Source organism: Bidens hawaiensis, unplaced genomic scaffold, assembly GCF_021521415.1.
Source record: "Bidens hawaiensis isolate Kalapana, Puna unplaced genomic scaffold, B.hawaiensis_p1.1 tig00001576_1, whole genome shotgun sequence".
NCBI classification, from domain to species: domain Eukaryota; kingdom Viridiplantae; phylum Streptophyta; class Magnoliopsida; order Asterales; family Asteraceae; genus Bidens; species Bidens hawaiensis.
Genome location: NW_027491089.1, coordinates 364,748 through 389,546, shown reverse-complemented (window position 1 = coordinate 389,546; position 24,799 = coordinate 364,748). Strand labels below are relative to the sequence as shown.

Here is a 24,799-nt window from a genome sequence, read left to right as displayed (position 1 = left end):
AAATAATATATTGATGGTGCATGAAAGCACACACTATAAATAGTGTGTGCATCTCATGCAAACCTAACCTTTTGTAAAAACTCAAACCTTATCCTTATCTATAAACTCTCTCTCTCTCTCTCTTCCTTTCTCTCTTTCCCTCACAGCAATAAATAAAACCAAACAAGATCCGAGATCTCGGTTCCTCAATGCTGATTTCCGCTATCTAATGTTGAGATTGGTCCAAGTAGACTAGTTGTTGTGTTGTTTGATCTGTCCATAGGACCTACACCAAGTAAGAAATTAAAACAAACATTGACTCGAGTCAGGAGGTATGAACTATGAAGTACATAATAAATTGGGTATACTCTCATTTCCAGTACCTTGGAACCTCAAAGAGTTTTAAGAGGTGATGCCCCCAGACCATAGGGGTTTCAAGTGAGCATCGACCCTATGGGATCTAAGGTAAGTTACTCGTATCTGCATCAAAACTTTAAACATAACATCATTAACCTTGCAGTTTGAGGGGGCGAAATTGACCCATTCACATTTTAACCGATACTATAAAACACATGTTTTAACCCAAACTTTCTTTGACATGTTACCCAATAGCCCATTTTAATTAAAAAAAAATTGTATGCCAATGGAGTCATTTAAATACACAGTAAATAGTTGACAAATTTATATTGACAAACCTAACAATTACAAAAAAAAAAAAAAAAATACAGAATAAAAGAGAGGGGTGGGGGGAAGCAATCCATATACTTAACCGCATTAAAAACATACTAAAGTCATACCTGACTCATCGGCTTATTACCTTAATATTTTATATAATATTGAGTTATACTATACTTCTACTGCAGGATAGAAGGATGCATTCACATGATTGAAACACATAGACATACTCAGGATGAACTTAAAATAATCCAAATTTAATACTGCTGCAGGTATGCTATATTTCTTATGTGTGCAGAGATAATTTCAAAAAACAGATATTTTTCAACCTAGAGATAAGTATGTCGTAAGAGGTTGAAAGTACGGGTGTTCAGTATTCAAATCAAACTCGAATAACTCGAAATTCAATTTGACTCGCATTCAAATTTGAAGGTCTGAATTCCATTTTAGAAATTGAATTTCGAATCGAATACGAATTTATGGTTTTAAATTCGATTTGATTTGAAATTCTAATTCAAATTATACATTTTATTTTTTTTATATGTATACATACTTATGAATAGGTGAAAAAATAAACTACATAAATCTTTTGGTCAATAAATAATGTAATGGAACATTACCATTTTGAATATATAGAATGTGATAACTTTAAATGATTTATTTATTTTATGTGCTTGTAGTTTTTGTTGTTAAAAAACTCAAATTTGTAGTGGTTTTGAATTTGAAATAGATTTTTTAAAGTGAATTCCAATCGATTCGAATTTCATTGTTGAATCGAATTTCGAATTAGCTTTACTAAATTCGAATCGAATTTATCGAATCTATTTCGAATTGAATTCGAATCCAGCCTCAAAATTTCAAAATTCAAATAATTCGATTCGAATATTTGAAATTCGATTTGTTGAACACCTCTAGTTGGAAGTAACGTAGAAACAAAATCACTATATTTCTGGTTCGGCTAACCTTTAAGTTTGAGTACAAAAACAATAATACTGCAACAATAATCTGAATCTTTGAATTTTACTTTACTATTTAGTATGTTTGTTTATTGTTTTGTTGCCAGCAGCCAAGCGATTAACTGCCTGTGGGTGTCAGTGGTCTGATGAACATGGCGGGTTGGCAACCACGACATTCTCAACCCGTTCTCTATCGTTATTTCCATAGTTACACTAAAAAACACTACAGTTCTCTTTCATGTTCAATTAAATAATATTTTTTATACCTTTATCATTACAGTTTTCTCTCTCCTCTACTCACAACTAATCCAACAAATATTAAAAAATAAATATGAGCAAACAATGTTTTCCAATTGTTTCTCCAAATATACAAAAAATTACTACATTTCTCTCTCCATACGATAATTTACACTCACAATCTCACTCTATAATTTGTAAACTTACCACACATAATTATAGAGGATTTAAGTCTATAACTTTAATTTTGTAAAATTTAAATATATGAAAATTTATTTGTTTATTACCACCAAGAATAAGCTGAAAATATTCTAATGCAAGTAGGTATATATTTAATTTTGTGCCAGTTCACTACGATTGGTGTATCCATTATTAAATGAATACATAATTAAAAAATACCTCTAGTTCTGCAAACAAGGCACTGGTTCCGGTTCGGGTTAGATCAAAGATAAATAAGTTTTTGTAGAAACCGTTTGAGAGTCAAAGACCGATTTCCTGGGTTGGTTTCGACCGCTTTGAAAACTGGGTATTAGCTGATTCGGTTTGGGTTTGACCGGTCTCAACCCTACAGTTCAACCAAACTTGTTTCCAAATCAGGCTCGGTTTGGTATAAGGACGGATTCAACTCCCAACCCAGTTTTTTTTAATAAGAGAAAAACACATTTTATTAAAACAAAACAAAAAAAAACCTCTATTCCTTCCTCAAAAGTCAAACCTCTTATTTAATAAACCGTGACATTTTTAATAGATTAAGAGGCTTTATATCCATCCCCTTCCTTTCTCAAACTTAACCTTTAGAAGCCTTCATAGTAATCTACTGATTGCAATATGTCTTCTACTTCACGCCCAAATGATACTGCTATTACTACCACCACTACGTATGACGTGTTTCTCAGCTTCAGAGGTGAAGATACGCGTCATACTTTTACCGATCATCTTTATCATGCATTACTCCGAGCAGGACTTAGCACTTTCAGAGACAATGAGGAAATCGACAGAGGCCAGGAACTCAAGCCAGAAATCGAGACCGCAATAACCAGATCTAGAGCATTCGTAGTTGTATTGTCCCAGAACTATGCGACTTCTAAATGGTGCCTGGATGAGCTTTGCTTGATCCTCGACCAAAGGAGGAAGTGCAATCATTTCGTCTTACCTGTTTTCTATCATGTCGATCCGTCAGATGTCCGGAACCAAAGACGGAAATTCACTATTAAAAGGAAAAAAGAAACGGTGGATGATGTGAGGAGGTGGAAGTCAGCACTACGAGAGGTGGCGGATTTGAGAGGCATGGTTGTTTCAGGGTACGTATATATATTATCTCTTCCTATCCTTGTTAATGTAATTCAAGTTTATGGAAATTATTTTGTCAACTAATTCTATTCGACCCGGTGCTAATTATTTTGACGATTGCTTTGGTTGACTTTGGTTAGGAGTCTTAGTTCTTGCCTTACCGTCTATGCAAATCAACTAGCAGTTAGGACCTTGATAGCCCATCTCTTTGAAATTGTTGTTTGATAACTCTTTCTTATTTTAATGTTTGTTTTAGCATAAATCCTACGTCGCAAACATATTGTTCGTTTTACGGAATGGAATTGAATTGGAATTTGATAGGATTTGAAATTTGAAGGGATTGGATTTAGAATATAAACATTCCAATAGTAATTGAAATTAGAGGGAATTGAAATCCAAATACATTCTTACTGTGGTCGTTTGACAAGTGACTAGGAATCAAGGAGTTTTTTTTTAACAATGACAACGACGAAAACATTTTAGTTTTTCTAGATTTTTTTAATTTATTTATATTTTTCATTATGATTTTTTTATTACTTTTTATGGGTTTTCTATTAAGATAAAAAACCTCTCAAAAAATATTCAAAAATAATAATAAAAAATTAATAACTCAAAATATAAATTAAACCAAAAAAAAGTAAAAAAACTAAATGTTTTATTCATTGTCATCGTTAAAAAAAAACTCAAGATAAGATTTCAATTATTCTCTTGAATTCCTCTTTTGGAAGGATTTGAAATCCTTGTATTTGAAGAAAATTGAGTGAATTAAATTCCAATTCCAATTCTTTAAACCGAACACACCAAAATGGAATTAAGATTCCAATTCCGGCGAAACGAATACGACATGTCATGAGATTTTAATCCCAATTCCATTGAATTCCCACGAATTCTGTGAAACGAACACGCCCTTAAATATTCAACGAAAAATGAACAGAGTAGCCACGTAAGCATGGCTAAAACACAATTAAAGAGGAATTTTTGTTTCAATCCATCATGTTCCATGTACCCATATAATCTCATCCGTATATATGAAAGTTAAAGTTCCTGCTGCTTTTCGAGAGATGCACATCACGTGCATAAGGCCATTAGTTTTTGAATTAGAATTTTAATAAAGAAACCGTTAAGGTCAAGATGTTATCCTGGTTACGTTTAGTCTGTTTTCTTATCTCTATTTATTTTAGTTCTTGGCTTTGTAATTCGTACATTTTATTTTGAAGTTTAACAATAACAGTCGCAAATTTTTGAGTGTGATCCTTATCGGTTAGTGCACAATCCTATCTGTTTGAGCCTCAATACAACCTTATTACCAAGATAGTGGTATCAGAGCCACGGCACGGTGCGAGTGAAGATAATCGAACAAGTTCCAACTAGATCATGGGAGACAAGGAGCGGACGTCAACAATGAACCAAGTCATTCCAGGTTTCAAGGGTGAAAGACACGAACACTGGAGCATACGTATCAAGATGATCTTGAAGTTACAAGAACTTTGGAAGTTGGCTGATACAGGTACCATGGCCGGCAAAGATCAGCCTAAATGCGTAAAGCAAAAAAGGATGCAAGGGAAATGGCCATTATCCAACAAGGGGTACATGATCTCTTGTTCTCACAAATTACAGGCGCCAATATGGCTAAAGGATTTGGGACGCGCTTTGCCTTGAGTTTCAAGGTGATTCTAAAGCTCAATGAATCACGTTTTGGAGTTTAAGGAGAGATTTGCAACATCTCTTGATGAAAGAGACCAAATCTGTTGATGACCATTTATCTCGTGTCATAGGGATATTTAACCAACAAAGGGCATATCGGGAGACTGTGACAGATCATAAGGGTGGTTGAAAAGATACTTCAAAATCTTTCTTCCAAATATTTTTTTGGTTGTTCCTTCAACTGAAGTAGCCTATGATTTGACCGACCTCATACTGGCCAAATTGACAGGTTCAATCCAATCTCAAGATCGAAGAAGAAACAGCCGGCTACAGAATAGTTTGATGAACAAGCCCTCGTAGATCACCTAATGACAATGTAGGTGGTAGAATGCAAGGCAAAGTCTCTTTAAGGGGGATGAGGTAGGGGTCGTATGCCTGGTAGAAAGAAACATTCCCAACAGGCCCGTAGGCGCTAATGAATAACAAAATATATAAACTAATTTTTTAAAATGATATTAACGTTATAACACCGGCTTATATATATCACCGGCTTGAGACTTTCTCATTCATCATCAATTTTTCTCTTTTTACGTTTTTGAGCACCGAATAATTGGAGGCATAATTGATTAATCTATTGCTAAAAGCCTAAAAATCATATATAATATATAAATACAAGTTTTTCCACAATTCACCAAATACTAATAAAGAATATTTATCACTCAAGTAATTAGGCGTTATATACTGTAACTTTTGTGTAGTTCAAATCGTTCGAGCTAAAAAGAATATTTATCACTCAAGTAATTATCCAAATGTTCAATCATTCAACCAAATAGTGGAACCAGAAAATAAAATAATCAAAGAGTTAAAACTTAAAGTCAATCCTTATTGAGTAAGTGAGTTGGTGTGATGGTGGCTAGTGTTCTATTTGGCGGCACTGATGGTGGTGGACTGTTGGGGATGGTGGTGACCAGTGGTAGAGAACTGAAGAAAGAGGGGGGACGAGAACGACGAAGCATCCTCAAAGTCTAGAGTTTAGAGGCCTTATTTTGATAGACATTTTCTTTTTTATTATTTTTTAAATGATTTATTATTTTGATTTATTATTTTTTTAGTATTGATTTTGTTATTTTGGTTTGGGCCCAATAACCTAAATTTTATATAATGGATTATGAATTAAAATTTATTTGGGCCCGATAATTTTAAGAGGGAGCTTCAATTATAATAAATAGGAATTATTTTTTTAAATACGTATAAATAAATTCCCCCCCCCCCCAAAAAAAAATGGCGCCTCGACTGAGAATGCTGCTTTCACACCCTCAAGGCCTGCCATGGACTCCCCAATGCTATAATTGCAATAGATTTGGCCATGTGCAACATGACAGATGGTTTGGTGAGGTGGCCAGCATATGTTCTTTGTTTGAATTGGTGCTTCACTCAGCGGTGAGCATGGCTCGTTTAACTGATCATGGTACTTCTAATCCATTGTGGTTCCTAGGCTCTAGTTGTGTAAACCACATGACAAGATCAAGGGAGAGATTTACTAGTTTGGATGAAACCTTCACCTTGTTAGTCAAGTTAGTTAAGTTAGGTGGCAACGAACAACCAGTGGTGGGAAAAGGGATAAGTCAAGATTAATGCTCAAAATGGCCAACACAATTCTTAGATGATGTATACTATGCTCCTCATTTAGAGTATAATCTCTTAAATGTCAGCCAATTGATAAGGATGGGTATGCTTTATACTCTGAAGATGAGACTTGTAACATGTTCCACCTTGACACATCCAAAGACACAACCTGAAGTGAGGAGTGAAGACAGCGCCTGAACCTGAAGTGGGCTACGTGAAGCAGGTATCTTTGTTGGTCAGGAAAGGCATGCTCTGACCCAATTTGATAAGTTTGGCATGGTTAACTGTCATATGGAAGAAACTCCTATGAACTCCAATGAAAATTTTCTACTGGAAGATGGTGTTGAGTATGTTAAATAATATATATACATGAGCCTCATTGGTGGTCTGTTGTATTTAAATCACACTAGGTCCGACATAGCTTAATCTGTGCGCCTGGTGGCAAGGTATATGCAAAGTGCATCCAACTTGTATCTTAGAGCAGCCAAGAGAATTCTTAGTTATGTTGAAGGTACTAAGTTTGGACTATGTTATCTTACGGCTGAAGATTAAAGAAGGATAACTCTCTCTGGGTTTACTTACAGTGCCAATGATGGAAAGAGCGTTGCAGCACATTGTTGCTCATTTAAGAACTGAAAGTGAAAGTCACAAGTGCTGCTTGTTAATTAATGTTTGACTTAGGGAATAAGTTGAATGAGAAATTGGGAGAAGTAATGGGAGTATCTTGTGAGTAAATGGAGATAGTGGAGATCATGCTACGTGGGATGTTTCAGTTTGTTTTTTTTCCTATTTAAGCAGTAGGCTAGATTTTGTTTTATTATCACTTTTCATATTCACATCACTTTCAATTCTAGTTTGTAATTGGTTCTTTTGAAGTTATAATATAACTCAGAAAATTGCCTCAAATCCCTTTGTCATTCTATGTTTACCCCAACATTTGGTACCAGAGCGTTCAAGGTTCGTGTATGCCAAAATATCTCAGATTCAACAACATGTCTGTCGTCGCTACAACCTCAACACCCTGAAAGAAACCAGTTCAATATCCCTTCAAATCCCAACGTTAACGGCGAGCAATTACACCACGTGGGCGATCAAGATGGTGGCTGTGATGGATGCCTAAGGTTTGTGGGAATCCGTTGAGCCGCCAGTCGATGCAGTAGATGACGAAAAGAAGAATAAAACCGCTCGTGCCTTCATCTTTCAAGCAATCCCAGAGGACGTCTTATTGCAAATGGCAAATAAAAAGACGGCGAAGGAGATCTGGAACTCGCTAAAAACCCGGTACTTGGGCGCTGATAGAGTGCAGAGAGCACGGTTACACACGCTCAAGAGGGAGTTTGATTCGTTGAAGATGAAGGATGGTGAAAGAATCGATGAGTTCGCGGGGAAATTGAGCGGGATGATATCCAAATACAGTAGTCTTGGAGAGACTCTTGAAGAAGGCATGTTGGTGAGGGAGTTTTTGACTTAGTTCCAGAAAAGTATTTCCAAATAGTTGCATCCATCGAACAGTGTTCGGATATCGATTCCATGTTGTTCGAGGAGGCGATTGGTCATTTGAAGGCGTATGTGGATCGGCTAAACCAACGAAAGGGAACTGCAACCGGTGATAACACCTTGTTATTCACCTGTAGTGATGGGCAACAAAACTAACGAGGAACCGGTAGAGGTTACTCACATGGAGGACGTGGTCGCGGTTCATACCAGGATCGAGGTGGTAGAAATGGGTCACGGGGAAGAGGTTCGAGTCATGGTAAAGGAGGACGCTGGGGTGGCAGTTCTCACCTAGAAACCGACAACCGAAAGGGGCGAGACAAGTGACACGTTAAGTGTTTCAAATGTGACAAAATGGGTCATTTTGTATCCGAGTGTACGGAGGGTAATGAGAAACGGGGTGAAGCAAATTTTGTTAAAAAAGAGGAAAATGAAACAACTCTCATGTTGACCATTTGTGGTGAACAAGTACCAAAATTGGTACTATTAAATGAGTAGAATGTGTTCCCATGCACAAATGTAAACCAAACAAAAGATAATCAAGAGATGTGGTACCTCGACAACGGTGCTAGCAACCACATGACCAAGGTAAAGGAATTTTATACTGAGTTGGATGATAAGGTTACAGGCAAGTCAGTTTTGGAGACGGATCTAAAGTTCAGATCGAAGGGAAAGGTAAAATCTTGTTTGAGTGCAAAAATGGTGACCAACTCGGGATCCCGGACGTTTATTTCATCCATGCTTTAAGAAGTAACATCTTGAGCTTGGGACAAATGACTGAAGAAGGATATGAATTGGGAATGCAGAAGGAAATCCTAAGGGTTTACAACGAGTTCGGGACCTGTTAATGAAAATTGAACATTCGAAAAACAGGTTGTACAAGATCGGGTTAAAGACAACACGCCCGGTTTGCCTTCCTACAAGGATTGATGATGAATCTTGAATTTGGCATGCTAGAATGGGGCAAGTAAACTTCGGAGATATGGAGTTGAGGGTCAAGAAAGGTTGGGTTAAAGGAGTGCCAAACATATCACACCCGAGTCAAATTTGTGAGGGGTGTTTAGTGGCGAAGCAGACGCGAGATCCGTTCCCATATGAAGCTAAGTGGAGAGCAAAGGAGCCACTCGAAGTAGTTCATGTGGATCTGTGTAGGCCAATATCACCAATGACATTGGGATGTAACCGATTTTAAATGTTAATTGTCGATGATTATTGTCGGTATATGTGGGTTTACATGATAAAATCGAAGGATGAAGCTTTGTCGGTGTTCAAAAGGTTCAAGGTGCAGGTTGAAAAAGAAAGTGAACACAAAGTAAAAATGCTCAGAACCGATCGTGGTGGTGAGTTCACCTCACACCAATTTAATCAGTGTTGTCAACGGGAAGGTATTCTAAGACAATTGACGGTGCCGTACACCCCACAACAAAACGGTGTTGTGGAGCGTCGAAACCGTACAATACTCGGGATGACTAGGTCATTGCTGACAACGAAGGTACCAGAGGTATTGTCGGGGGAAGCCGTACAACATGCTGTTTATCTCCTAAACCGAATATCCACAAAATCGGTGAAAAATATGACTCCGTACGAAGGATGGAAAGGTAGAAAACCAACACTTCATCACTTGAAAATGTTTGGTTGTGTGGCTTATGTGAAGATGCCCTCAGGTCTGACCTCGAAGCTGGATGACCGAAGTGTTGCAATGGTTTGACCTCGAAGCTGGATGACCGAAGTGTTTCAATGATGAAGAGGGAAGCAAGGCTTATCGGTTATTAAGTCCTAGTAACCAAAAGGTTGTTATAGCACGTGATGTCAAGTTTAATGAAAAAATAATTTGGGCCTGGACCAACACTCAAAACAATAAAGATGAGCAAGCAACAAGTTGGGTCAACATACAAGCCCAAGAAGAAACTAATGACTTAGGTCATTCTGGTGCAAATGGCGACAACATTGACGGTGACCCCCTCGCTTTTTTTAAAGATTACACACCATCACCTCAGTTCAAGTCTCCAGAAGTACAAACCTATAAGGGGAAATCATCTAATTCGAGCCCTAACAACACTGAATCGGTGAATCGATGACGTGAGGTCGACAACTCACTCAAAACTAAACCGATTACAACTATTAGATAACGATAAGCGGGTATCGAACACAGGGATTTTGTGGAAATTGTGTTGCCAAGTAGTTTTGTTATTTATCTAAATTAAAACAAAATGCATAAAATAAAATCAAGTATTTTGTTGGTTGATTTGATTAACGAAAAGAAATGAAAGCAATTTAACGAGTTTTAAAACAATAAGAGAAAATATGTCTTCCCTCGGTTTCAAGTTTCTATGAATGCCATAGTTAATGTTTAAACTGAGATGAACAATAAATAAAGTTCATGCTTATGTAAACGATTGCGTTAATTGAGGATCAAGTACTTGGATTATACAACGCAATGTAATCACTCAAAAACCAATTAATTTATCCAACCCCGAATCCCTCCTGATTAATCTCGATTGCTTAAAGCACCAAGAACTGACGATTTAGAACACGAATTAAATAAACTAACAATCTATCAATCAATGCATAAACAACATAATAATGAAATCAATAAGATCAAACTATTATCTCAGAAATTGCATAAACATTCAATCAACATTCATAAACAAACCTTACAATCCGAGGGAAAACACAAAGAGAATTAGTGAAGCATGATCCGGTTCATCATCCATTCAATTATAGTAATCATACGAATTAAAAACACCAAATCAACAAATGGAATCACCAAACTATTGTTATTGGACCCAAAAATCGCCCCTAGGTCGTTCCAAAGTGTTAGATAGATGAAAAGACACCCAAAACGGAATAAAAACAAGTATTTTTGGCATTTAAAGCTCCGCACCGTGGCCCACGGTGGTCTCCACGGTCTCCAGAACGACACGGTATGGTGTAAACTGTCTTTTTTGATCGGTTGGACCGTGGCCCACGGTCCAGACCGTGGCCCACGGTGGAGCTCTTTTTCATTTTCTTGTTTTCTTCATATCTTTCTCGTTTCAACTCCGTTTTCTTCATCGTTTTCGCCACGTTCTCGTAATTCTATTTTCTATCTTCTCCTACCTGCAATTATACGAGTAAACGTAGTTATCTTGTTCCCATAAAATTAACACTTAACACATAGATTTTTATATCATTTAAGCACACTTACGGGCCGTCCTCCGATGCACCCGTCACATCCCCACACTTAACCGTTGCTTGCCCCCAAGAAACATCTCAAAACAAACTTTTTATCACTTTCAACTTGTAACCCCCAATCTTACCACAATTCCGGTTCGGTTAAGGTCCCAAGTCATACGCTATTCCCTTATTTTTATCGGTTGCACTAGTTTGCTTGATGTTACATTTAAACCATAGATTTCTAACCAAAACTAACATTCTTTTGGCTTTTACCTATACATAACACACATTTACACAATAAATTTTCCTTGGTGATCGTCCATACATTTCACATTTAATCAATTCTCCTCGCATACGCTTGTACAATTATCAAATGTCCACCTATGTAAATGCTTTTTGACATGAATGCAAATCAAGAGGTCTTAAAAACGGGTTGTCATGGGGCCAAGTGTAAGGGTATGGAAGGAATATTGAAAGTAGCTCAAGCAATCCGATCCGACTTATTACAAACAAACTACATAAACAATAAAATAAACAACTATAAACATCACTAACTTCTCTTTTTCTTTTCTTTTTTTTTCTTTTTTTTCTTTTTTGTTTTTCACTCAATAAATAATACTTTGAACTATGCATACATAAACATTGCAACCCTAATACCAACTTTTTTTTTTCAATGAACTAATATAATACTTGAACCTTACATACCAGCATGATAAACATAATGCTTCACATATCTAACTGATAAATACTAAAACAATTACATAGAAACCTATTAAGTCGGATCGTTTCGCAATATAACACCGGGGTTGATTAAATAAAAGAATAGGCCCATAAGGTTTTCTAAAGGAACCAAACCGCCCCTCTCATTAACCATCCTCATATGTATAATGTATAAGGCCCCAACCCCCCAGTACCCACACTCTCGTTCATCCAGACGAGGCTTAATCTAAGTGCCTCTATCACTTTTGCACTCATGCAACGCTAAGATCTCGAAATGCACTAATTGTACAAGTTCTATCGGAGAATATCAACCATTTCACCAATCCTTGCTTTCTCAACTTTCAAGTGTAACGAACGTGTTATGCAAGTTATTACACCAAAAGCATGCTAACCTTGATTAGAAAGCTACATAATATCCTTTTAAAAACAACTAGGCACATGTTATCTAGGGAATTGTGACCATGAAAAGGGACCAAAACATTACCCCGCCGTCTTACCACTTTCCGGTTTCTTTAAATAATTTTTTTTTTCTTAAATTTACAGATTTTTTTTAATTTTTATTTTATATATTTATTTTTTTTTTTTTGAAAAATTTTGAAAAAGAAAATTCCCCCATCCCCACACTTGGGATACATTTTCCCCAATGTATGGTATTGAGAAAATAGAAACAAAGACACTATTAAGTAAAACTCCACTTCCTTCCATGAAAAACCCGGGTTGTTCCCAACACAGTATCGAAGAGAAATCCATAAGAATTTCCCCACACTTGGTTTTTGCTAAGATGGTATGCTTAAAATACCATTAATAACAAACACACTAGAAATTATAATGCAAAATAAAAATAAAAATATACAAAATGTACAATTACCACCTTTATGAAACTTTACGACATTCAAGGTGGGTGACTGGCCCACTCTCGTGCAGCCTTCTCGTTATCAGCACACTCTTTTTCAAGAAACTGTTGCCAGTCTTCCGGCAAACCAGGGTTAGGCCCGAACATCCTCAATCTCTACCTTGGATCATTTAGGTTAGGTGGATGTCTCACTTTCGTCTTTCTTGGTCGGCTACCCTTTTCTGCTGCATTCTCACTCTGTTGATGCTCAACTTCTTTCTTCTCAACTGACCTGTCAATCACAAAACACTCCACTTTCGTGTGATCCTTGCTCAAGGATACACACTTGTTAACAAAATCCGCCTTTAGGCTTTCCTTGTCAACAAAAGAGTCAGTATTATTTTCAAATAATAATAATCGTTTATCACGATTCCCACACTTTATTCCCAGTGTCCCCTTGGCACAATCAATCACTGCAAGTGAATTGGCAAGGAAGGGTCTACCCAATATGACTGTGGGTTGCGTGTTAGTTACATTTTTAGCATAATCAAGTACTAAAAAGTCAACTGGGTAACAGAAATCCTACACATGTACCATCACATTATTTAGCATGCCTCGGGGAAGTGTATAGGTTTGATCCGCTAAAACCACGGTGGTGTTTACTTTTTGTATCGGACAAAACTCATACTGATCATATAAACTACCAGGCATGATACTTACACAAGCTCCAAGATCTAGCAGTGCCCGATTAGTTTCAAATTCACCAATTTGGATTGATAAAAAGGGCACTCCTAGGTCTTGATGTTTACTCGGGATAATATTATTATCAACCCTCTCATCCCTTATTTTGGTTAATTTGTCATTTAAACATTTATCCTAAGAACAATTTTCATAAAAAGATGTTTCATTCGGTTGTAACTCAGAGTTATATTGAAAAATTGTTTCATAATTAACCACATTTTCAATCTCATCACTAATATCTTCCACCACCCCCTTAACAAACTGTGGTGTTGGGTCAACTTGAACACTAGAAATTTCAAAATTAGGTAAAAGACTTACCGCATTGATATGCACGTTGTTCCACTTCTTTAAACTCGAGCTGTTTTTCTTCAAATTCGCCACATCGGTTGCAAGTTGACCCATTTGAGTGGTCAACGATTGGATGGCTTCGTCATGGATTTCATCCTTTTGCATGCGCACTTCATCAAGTTGATTTCTCCTTTGCATGTCTTGTTGCATCATCTTTAACATGTCCATAACTTCATTCCCATTTGATGAACTTTGACCCATTGACCCACTTTGACCACCACCTCCTTGACCTTGGAACCCTTGATTATTCCCGCCATGAAAATTACCTTGGTTATTATATTGTTGGCGAGGAACATAATTGCCTTGATTTCCTTGAAAATTCAGGTTAGATTGAGTGGTCGGGTTTCCATATCGAAAATTTGGGTGATTTCTTAACCCGGGTGGTAGGTGTTGGAGTTCATGTTGTAATTACTACCACCTCCCCCTTGAAGTGCATTCACCTCTTCCACCTGTGCTTGACCTACCATACACACCCCTGAAGCATAACCCAACTCGTTACAATATGTGCAAACATCAATTTCCTGATTAGTGGTTTGTACATTTCCTTCTTCCACGGCTTGCACTTGCGGTCTACCAATCGCCGGTCTTGCTCTTCGTCGGCTTGAGCTTTTCTCTTTGAAGTGACCGCCATTATTTCCAAATATGTCCAATCATCTTGTTCATAGTTAGTACCAAATGAACCATTTGTAATCGACATTAAATTTTGTTCATCTTCCGCACTCAACCCTTCATGAAACGCATTCAATAACTCCCAAAGAGCAATACCATGATGAGGACAATTCTTAATCATCATATTAAACCTTTCAAACGCTACATGAAACATTTCGCCCGATTGTTGTTGGAAAGATCTTAGACTCATTCTTGCATCGTTAGTCTTTTGAGCCGTGTAAAATTCTTCCAAAAATCGTTGTTGCATCTTGGCCCAAGTGTAAATTGATGCGGAAGGCAATGTGTAGAACCATCTCTTTGCTTTATCTTCCAACGAAAATTGAAAAAGAACCAATTTCACCTCATCCGCTGAAAAACCTTGACCCCCAATTGTGTTGCACATAGAATCATATGCCTCCAAATGAAAATACGGTTCCTCCGTTGCTAAACCCTTATACTTTGGTAGACTTTGGAGTGCATTGGTTCTCACTTCAAATGTCCTCCCTTCTTGTTTGTTTGGAATAACCACCGGAGACGGATTATTGGTAATTATCGGTCGGAAATGGGCTTCAATCCCCCTCACCATTTCTCTTGCATGCCTTCTTGGTACCCCCATTGGTACTCTCGGTTGACCCATTTGCCTATAAACGGGCCTTGGCTGCACAAATTGTTGTTGAAATTGTTGGTCTTGAGGTTGCCCTTGTGGTTGTTGAACAATCGTTGGCGGTTGAACTTGTTGATGAAAAACAACCGGTGGTTGTTGTTGAGCTTGTTGTTGAATCGGTGGTGGTTGCACGTTTTGTTGGACAACCACCGGTTGTTGTTGAACAACTGGTGGTGGTTGTCTATTAAACCCTTGCACCGATTCCGGATGTTGCCATTGACCATAGGCCAAATTTCCCGGATTTACCCTTTGACTTCCATCACCTCCCGTCTAGCAACCTTCCACTTCATACCCCTCGAATTCACTCTCAAACCCATATCCATATCCGTCACCTTGTGATCTTGAATATTGCATGAAAGGTTGGGGTTGATATTGGTAGCTTGATTGTGATTGTTGAAAGGTTGGTGGTTGGTTTTGTTGAGATGATGATGCACCAAATGTAGGAAAAAGGTTGGAAATAGATGGCAATGTGGATGATGTTGCGTAGCTGAATTGAGCATTGATGGGTTCAGTTGTGGGTGGTGGTTGGAGTTCACTTGATGCTGTTTGTATATTAGTAGTGATTGGTGGAGGTGTGGTTGGAATTGTTTAACCCGAAGTGGGAACTGGTGAATCCATGTTGTTTGATGCAATTGGAGAACCAAGAAGCTTGTTCTCTCGAAGTAAAACTCGGTTTCTTCGAAGTGTTCTGTCAATCTCGGGAAAAATAACTAGCGGTGATGACCTGATAGAGCTTCTAGTATGCATACACCTGTAGGTACCTGCACACTAACACAACCAGCGTAAACCCGAAAATAACAAACAAAAAACTATTTTAGCTAACACATGTTGCACACTACTCCCCGGCAACGTCGCCAAAATTTGACGTGAGGTTGAAGACTCACTCAAAAATAAACCAAATACAACTACTTAGATAGTGGTAAGTGGGTATCGAACACAGGGAGTATGTGGAAAATGTGTTATTAAGTAGCTATAAAATTAATCTAAATTAATCTAAGTGCAAAATGTAAATTCAATGATTTGGTTGTTTGATTTTGATTAACAAAATTAACTTAAACAATAAACTAGTTTTAAACAATATAAGAAAGAATGCCCTCTCCCGATTTTAGGTTTCCAATGTTGATAAAGTTAATGTTTACTTGTGAGGTGAACTACACAACTATAATTCGTGAAAACGCATTTGGATGTGATGAGAGAGGACTAAGTACTTGGATTACAAAAGCGCAAGGTTGTCACTCAATAATCAGTTTAGTATTGCTAACCCTAATTCTCTTCTACTAAATCTCGATTACCTATGGCACCAAGAACGGATAGTCAAGAACACGAATTATACCATACTAACAATTACAAAACAAACAGACAATCACCATAGCACAATAATCATATGATTACAATACTATCTCACCAATAACATAAACGATTAACAAATATCCAATTAGAAAACCTTACTATTCGTGAGAGAACAATAAAAGTACTAGCCACACATTGTTTGATTAATCATCACCTCAATTAAGATAATCCAATGAATCATAAACTCAAACAAATGATTATAATCACCAAAGTCTTGATCTGGCTCTCAAAAATTCGTCTTAGAGTTGTTTAGAATGAAGAATAATGAAAAGACTTTCCAAAACCTTCTAAAAATAATGCAGGAAAAAAACAGTTACGACTTGAACCGTGGCCCACGGTCTACACCGTGGGTCAAGTTGGATTTCTTGAAAAGCTGGACCGTGGCCCACGGTGGAACCGTGGGTCACGGTGGTCCTCACGGTGTTCTCAGAGGCCACGGTACGGTGGCCTCTATTCCGTTTTGCACATCTGGACCGTGGCTCACGGTGGTGACCGTGGGCCACGGTGGACTTCATTTTTGTCTTCCCGTTTTTCACTTCTTTTGACCTCTTTTGCGTCTTCGGCTCATTCGGTTTCCTCAGTATACTCCATAATAACCCCGGAATCTCCTTTGAGCCTACAATTCACCAACAATACCGTAGTTATCTAATTCCACAAAATAAACAAATACAAAACATGATTATTACGGCTTTAAATCAATTAAGGGTTATGTGTTAGTAAGTATTCTCGCCTGTCACGCTGGTGAACCGGGTTCGATCCCCGACAACGGCGCCAAAATTTGACGTGAGGTCGAAGACTCACTCAAAAATAAACCGATTACAACTATTAGATAACGATAAGCGGGTATCGAACACAGGGAGTTTGTGGAAATTGTGTTGCCAAGTAGTTTTGTTATTTATCTAAATTAAAACTAAATGCATAAAATAAACTCAAGTATTTTGTTGGTTGATTTTATTAACGAAAATAAATGAAAGCAATTTAACGAGTTTTAAAACAATAAGAGAAAATATGTCTTCCCTCGGTTTCAGGTTTCTATGAATGCCATAGTTAATATTTAAACTGAGATGAACAATAAATAAAGTTCATGCTTATGTAAACGATTGCGATAATTAAAAATCAAGTACTTGGATTATACAACGCAAGGTAATCTCAAAAACCAATTAATTTATCCAACCCCGAATCCCTCCCGATTAATCTCGATTGCTTAAAGCACCAAGAACTGACGGTTTAGAACATGAATTAAATAAACTGACAATCTATCAATCAATGCATAAACACCATAATAATGAAATCAATAAGATCAAACTATTATCTCAGAAATTGCATAAACATTCAATCAACATTCATAAACAAACCTTACAATCCAAGGGAAAACACAAAGAGAATTAGTCAAGCATGATCCGGTTCATCATCCCTTCGATTATAGTAATCATACGAATTAAAAACACCAAATCAACAAAAGGAATCACCAAATATTGTTCTTGGACCCAAAAATCGCCCCTAGGTCGTTCCAAAGTGTTAGATACATGAAAAGACACCCAAAAACGGAATAAAAACAAGTATTTTCGGCATTTACAACTCCGTACCGTGGCCCACGGTGGTCTCCACGGTCTCCAGAACCCCACGGTACGGTGTAAACTGTCGTTTTTGATCAGTTGGACCGTGGCCCATGGTGGAGCTCTTTTTTCATTTTCTTGTTTTCTTCATATCTTTCTCGTTTCAACTCCGTTTTCTTCACCGTTTTTGCCCACGTTCTAGTAATTACATTTTCTATCTTCTCCTACCTGCAATTATACGAGTAAATGTAGTTATCTTGTTCCCATGAAATTAACACTTAATACATAGATTTTTATATCATTTAAGCACACTTACGGGCCATCCTCTGATGCGCCCGTCAATAGATCAGCCTATGATCATACACCACCTCAAGGGTTTCAATCATTAACTGATTTATACGAAGAAGCTGACCAATGAACGAAGAACCTGATCAATTGTTGTTGGTCGATGATGAGCCGACAACATACGAAGCTGTTGTGAAAATAGAATGGGTAGATGCCATGAAGACTGAATTGGATTCATTCGAGAAGAACAAGACCTGGTCTCTCGTCGACTTGCCAGTCGGTCACAAGGCAATTGGACTAAGGTGGGTTTTTAAATTGAAGAAGAATGCAGAGGGTCAAGTGATTAAGCATAAGGCTCATTTGGTTGCAAAGGGGTATGTGCAAAAGAAAGGTATCCACTTTGACGAGGTTTATGCACTGACGGCACGAATGGAGACAATCCGTTTACTATTGGCTATGGCAGCAAAAGAAGGTTGGTTTGTTCATCTCCTAGATGTCAAATCAGCTTTTTTAAACGGTGTACTAAAGGAGGAGGTTTATGTGACACAACCGGACATATTTGTGATCAAGCAGAAAGACAATATGGTGTATAAGTTGGATAAGGCACTGTACGGGCTTCGACAAGCACTGAGAGTTGGAATGCTCGGTCAGATGAAGCATTGAAACATAGGGGTTTTAACATGTGTTCTCAAGAACCAACAATATATAAGACGCAAAACTTGTCTACACTCATTGTGGGTGTATACGTTGACGACTTAATTGTGACAGGTAAAGAAGAAAAGTTGATCAATGACTTCAAAGAAAAGATGAAGACGGTGTTCGATATGAGTGACTTGTCCTTCTACCTGGGGATTGTGGTTGATCAATAAGAAGATGGTATTACCTTAAGACAAACAGGTTATTGTAAGAAGATCTTGGAAATGGCTGGAATGTGGGGTTGCAATCCATCCAAAATGCCAATGGAATATAAGATAAATTTAGCAAAAGATGAAGACCGGAAAGCCGTGAACCCTACTGATTACAGGAGCCTCATTGGGAGTTTGCGTTATTTGATTCACACGAGGCCGGATCTCGGGTATCCGGTTGGAGCGGTTAGTAGATAAATGGAGAATCCGAAAGAAAGTCATTTCGTAGCCTTCAAACAGATCCTAAGGTACGTAAAAGGAACGATTAATTATGGGTTTAAGTATAAAATAGGGGGAGATGGAAAACTTGTGGGCTATTGTGACAGTAGCCATGGAACCAATCTGGATGACCGAAGAAGCACAACCAGTATGATCTTTTATTATTCTGGTAACCCGATAACATGGTCTTCTAAAAAGCAGCGCGCAGTGGCGTTATCATCGTGCGAAGCTGAGTTCATGGCAGCTACTTCAGCAGCGTGTCAAGCCCTTTGGTTAAAAAATCTGGTAGGTGACTGTCACACCCCGACTTAGGGCCTAGGCGTGTAACCATAAGTTGGTACCTGTTTTGTAAATATATCAGAGTATTGGGTTAATTTTAGCGGAAGACTTTAGGTTTGAATATAATATTAATTTACATTGAAAATTTACTCGGGAATTAAACAACCGAGTATTAGTTTACAAAATATATGTTTCATATTACAAGGATTTTAGTTATACAAAACGGAGCCATCTTGTATGCGCTTCTATCTTCATTAAGACTCCAATCCTTGTTAATGCTACTTATGTTTAGTTAACTGCAATGGGTTGGAAAAATACGTCAGCTATATGCTGGTGAATACGTATGACTCTATAAAACATTTGAATGACATTACAATACAAATATAGTTTTCTCTACAAGCTCAGCGAAAGCATTTCTACTTCCGTCTATGTACCACTGCCCTACACACACAATTATTCCCGAGCCACGTAGCCCTTAATGGGAAACTAGTTATAACCATTAGCCCGCGGCCACGTAGCCTTTGAATGATTAGGCTGAACGGTTATGTTTGGATCCAGACACATGTGTATTCGGTCTGAGTTGCTTTTATTTTCTATCTTTTATTATAACGTTTTAGAGATCACATAATCCCAAGTAAACATTGATTGACTTGTTAAGGCAAACACCCATTCATCTTAACAAGTATAAATATGTTTTGACTGATTAAAAAGGTTAACGTATTCACCTGTACCGTCGGTGTTGGAAACCTTGACTGATTGATTGATTGTGAATGATATTTAACCTATACATAAATAGGTTCGTATGAATGTTTTGGACAATGTTAAGCTATGATTGTAAGCTTAACCTTGAAATCGTTTATCTTTGATTGTGAATGAAAAAAAAAACACTTGGTTTTATATGATGTTTGAAATAGCATGCTTTGGCTTAATAGGTTCTATCATGTTGGTAAGTTTCTCAAGGTAAGTAAACGGGTCCCTCGATTGATTGGGATTTATACGAATTACTTTTCCTTAGGCAAGAAACTTACTACTAGTGATATCCCCCTTACAGTTACTACATGCCCCTCAAAATATATCTTTGATTAAAATTACTTAGTTATGAAGTAACGTTTATGAAAACTCGTTTATGAATGTTTATAGAATGTTTATAAAACCTCTCAAGGTTAAAGGACATAGCCTTGATTGATCGTCTAAGCTATAATTCAAATAACTTAAACATAACTCCTACCTTAGGTTGGATACTTAGATTGATAATAAGAAAAAGGCGGGATATTGATCTACTCGATTGTACTATTGTTAGCTTGATTATAACTTCGTTCCTTGCACGAACTACGAGAAATTGGCACGTTGGCTTGGCACGGCAATGGGGCACGCCTTTTGAGGTTAAGTGTGTGAATGTGGAGGTGTGTTTGGGATGAAATGGGTTCAATACCGTAACCCTCTATTTATAGGCAAGTTCAGGACCCCTTCGCGATACGCGATGGGTTCCTCTACCCCGTCGCGTATCGCGATGCCGCCTTTTTTACGCCTCCTTATATGGTGGTGACACGTGGCCTGTCATATCGCGCCACATGTTGACACGTGGTTGGACACTTGTCCAATGACTCAGCAAGGTCATCGCTATACGCGATGAGCCTTGTGGTTGTGATTGTAGCATATCGCGATAGGCTTAATGTCTGCCCCATCGCGTATCGCGATGGATGAAGATTTTTAGATTGTTCATTTTTGGTCCCTACACTTTCTAATTTAGTATATTTAGGCTTAAATTTATAGGGTAAAAGACCCGGTGTTACATCATCCCCACCTTTTGAATAATCTCGTCCTCGAGATTTATTGGAATAGATAGGGATACTTCTTTTTCATTTCTGACTCGAGCTCCCACGTATACTCGGGTCCTCATCTTGAATCCCATTTGACTTTCATGAGTTTGAGACGCTTATGTTTGAGGAACTTGATCACGCTATCTTCTATTTGAATTGGTTGTTCTACAAACTTAAGCTTCTCGTTGATCTTAATATCTTTTAATGGCATAGCAAGAGTTTTGTCAGCTAAACACTTGCGTAGATTGGATACATGAAACACGTCATGAATTCCTTTCATCTCATCGGGTAACTCTAGAATATAAGCAACTGGTCCGATTCTATCAATTATCTTGAATGGTCCCACAAAACGTGGACTTAGTTTCCCTTTCTTCCCGAATCTTACTACACCTTTCCAAGGCGACACTTTCAATAAAACTCTATCACCTTCTTTAAACTCTAATGGCTTGCGACGAACGTCCGCATAGCTCTTTTGTCTATCTCTTGCTGCCTCTAATCGTTCTCGGATTTGTATAACTTGATCAGAGGTTCTTTGAACAATTTCGGGTCCTGACAACTGACTATCACCCGTTTCAGACCAACATACAGGTGTTTTACACTTACGCCCATACAATGCTTCGAATGATGCTGCTTGGATACTCGTGTGATAACTATTGTTGTACGAGAATTCCATCAGCGCGAGATGAGTATCCCAACCTCCTCCTAAGTCGATATCACAGGCACGAAGAATGTCTTCTAAGGTTTGAATTGTACGTTCACTTTGGCCATCAGTTTGAGGATGGTATGCGGTACTTAAGTTTAGTCGAGTCCCCATAGCTTTTTGAAAGCTTGACCAAAAATTTGAAGTGAAACGACTATCTCTATCATAAATGACGGATAGCGGCACACCATGTAAGGATACTATGTTTTCAACGTATAAGTGTGCTAACTTATCCATACTAAACGTTTCTTGAATTGGAATAAAATGGGCAGACTTGGTAAGTCTATCGACAATAACCCAGATCGCATCATTTTGGCGAGAAGTCTTAGGTAACTTCATGATGAATCCATAGTTATCATATCCCATTTCCATATCAGGATTTCCGGTTGTTGTAGTAATCCTAACGGCTTTTGATGTTCAGATTTCACTTTAGAACATGTAAGACATTTAGCTAGATACAAAGCAATGCCTTTCTTCATTCCGATCCACCAATAATCATATTTTAGATTATGATACATCTTGTCACTTCCCGGATGCATCATATAATTTGAATTGTGCGCTTCTTCTAAAATCTTATCTCTTTTTCCGACCATTGGTACCCAAATCCTTGTACCAAGTCTTAGTATATTGTTACTTCCTTTAACTAATTGATCGATTATACCATTCTCTTTTTCGCATTTAATAATTCCTTCTTCCAATGCCAAATTTTGAGCTTCTTTGACCTGACTAGCTAAATCGACTTTGAGTTCCAACCTAAGAGCTCGAACTCTCTTTGGTTTCTCATGTTCTTTTCTACTTAAGTTGTCAGCTGCAACATTCGCACCTGAATAATGCTATTCTTGGGCCTGGGAGGTGCCCTCAACCGACAGGCGCCCACTAATCTTCCAGCTCTCGACCAGACTTCCCACGACTACCGTATGACGACCCCCCCGGGGGAACTAGCCATTCCGGGCAAGGCGGTCAACGTACAAGAGGCCCCCCGGACAAATCAGTTGGGGATCCATCAATCAGGAATCCAACATCCTAGCCATCGCCTCAAATACACCTCGGCAGCCGCTTCTCGAAACCAAACCAGGCCATGGGCGTGCCAGGGCATGCCTTGGCCGAGCCTTGCATGCCCAAGACATGCCTTTGGCTTGCCTTGGCATGCCTTTGGCTTGCCTTGGCCGTGCCTAGGCATGCCTTTGGCTTGCCCATTTCCTTCATGATATATGATCTCACAGTCATAATCATTAAGTGTTTCAATCCAATGCCTTTGTCTCATATTCAATTCCTTTTGATCGAATATATGCTTCAAACTTTTGTGATCAGTATATATAATGAACTTAACACCATACAAGTAATTTTCGCCATGATTTCAAGGCGAAAATTATAGCGCCTAATTCGAGATCGTGTGTGGTGTAATTCTTTTCATGAACCTTTAATTGTCTCGAATCATAAGCAATCACTTTCTTTCCTTGCATTAAAACACATCCCATTCCCGTATACGAAGCAACACAGTAAATGGTAAAGTTTTCTAGTCCTTCTGGCAAGGCCAGGATTGGTGCATTGGTTAACTTTTGTTTGAGTGTTTCAAATGCTTCCTCTTGCTTTGGTCCCCAATCAAATTTAATTGCCTTTCTCGTGAGTGAAGTTAACGGAACGGCTATTCGAGAAAAGTTTTGAATAAATCTTCGGTAATATCCGGCTAAGCCTAGAAAACTTCGGACTTGAGTCAGTGTCTTGGGTTTCTCCCACTTGGTAATGGCTTCTATTTTTGCTGGATCTACTTGAATACCCTTCTCATTTATAACATGACCAAGAAATTGAACTTCGGATAACCAGAATTCACATTTGGAGAATTTGTCGTACAATTTCTCGTTTCTTAAGGTTTCAAGTATGACTTTGAGATGAACTTGATGATCGTCTTTGGATTTTGAATAAACAAGAATGTCATCAATGAAAACGATAACAAACTTGTCCAATTATGGTTTGCAAATCCGATTCATCATGTCCATAAAAGCTGCAGGAGCATTAGTGAGTCCGAAAGGCATCACGATGAACTCATAATGTACGTATCGAGTTATGAAAGCTGTCTTTGAGATATCTTCTACTTGTACTTTCAAGTGGTGGTAACCTGATCTAAGATCAATCTTTGAAAAACAACTTGCTCCTTGGAGCTAATTGAACAAATCGTCGATTCTTGGAAGTGGGTACTTATTCTTGATCGTGACTTTATTCAGTTCTCGGTAGTCTATACACATCCTCATCGATCCGTCCTTATTCTTTACGAATAAAATTGGAGCTCCCCATGGTGACGAACTCGGTCGTATGAATCCTTTCTCCAGAAGTTCATCTAACTGTTTCTTTAGTTCTTTCATTTCTGTAGGTGCTAGACGATATGGAGACTTTGCTATCGGTGAGGTTTCCGGTATAAGGTTGATTCTAAACTCTACTTCTCTATCTGGCGGGGCTCCTGGTAACTCATCAGGAAATACATCTTGAAATTCGGACACGATTGGCACCTCCTCCATCTTCTTTGGTTCAGGTTCTTTGGTCACATAGGCCATGAATGCAAGGCATCCCTTACCTATGCAATGACTTGCTTTAATCTTGGAAATGATTCCTACCTTTCCTCCTTCTTTATCTCTGGTTATACGAATGGTTTTATTGTTAGATGTTCGGATGTCAATAAC

At 38.0% G+C, this 24,799-nt stretch overlaps 1 protein-coding gene across 1 annotated transcript in view; it reads left to right on the top strand.

Annotated features, from left to right (window-relative positions):
• The first annotated feature begins 2,675 nt into the window (after positions 1 to 2,675).
• Positions 2,676 to 24,799, top strand: part of LOC143588680 (disease resistance protein RML1A-like) — a 42,609-nt gene continuing 20,485 nt past the window's right edge. The window contains exon 1 of the mRNA XM_077069624.1: positions 2,676 to 3,148. Coding sequence (XP_076925739.1) covers positions 2,676 to 3,148 — 473 coding nt within the window. The remainder of the gene's footprint in view (positions 3,149 to 24,799) is intronic.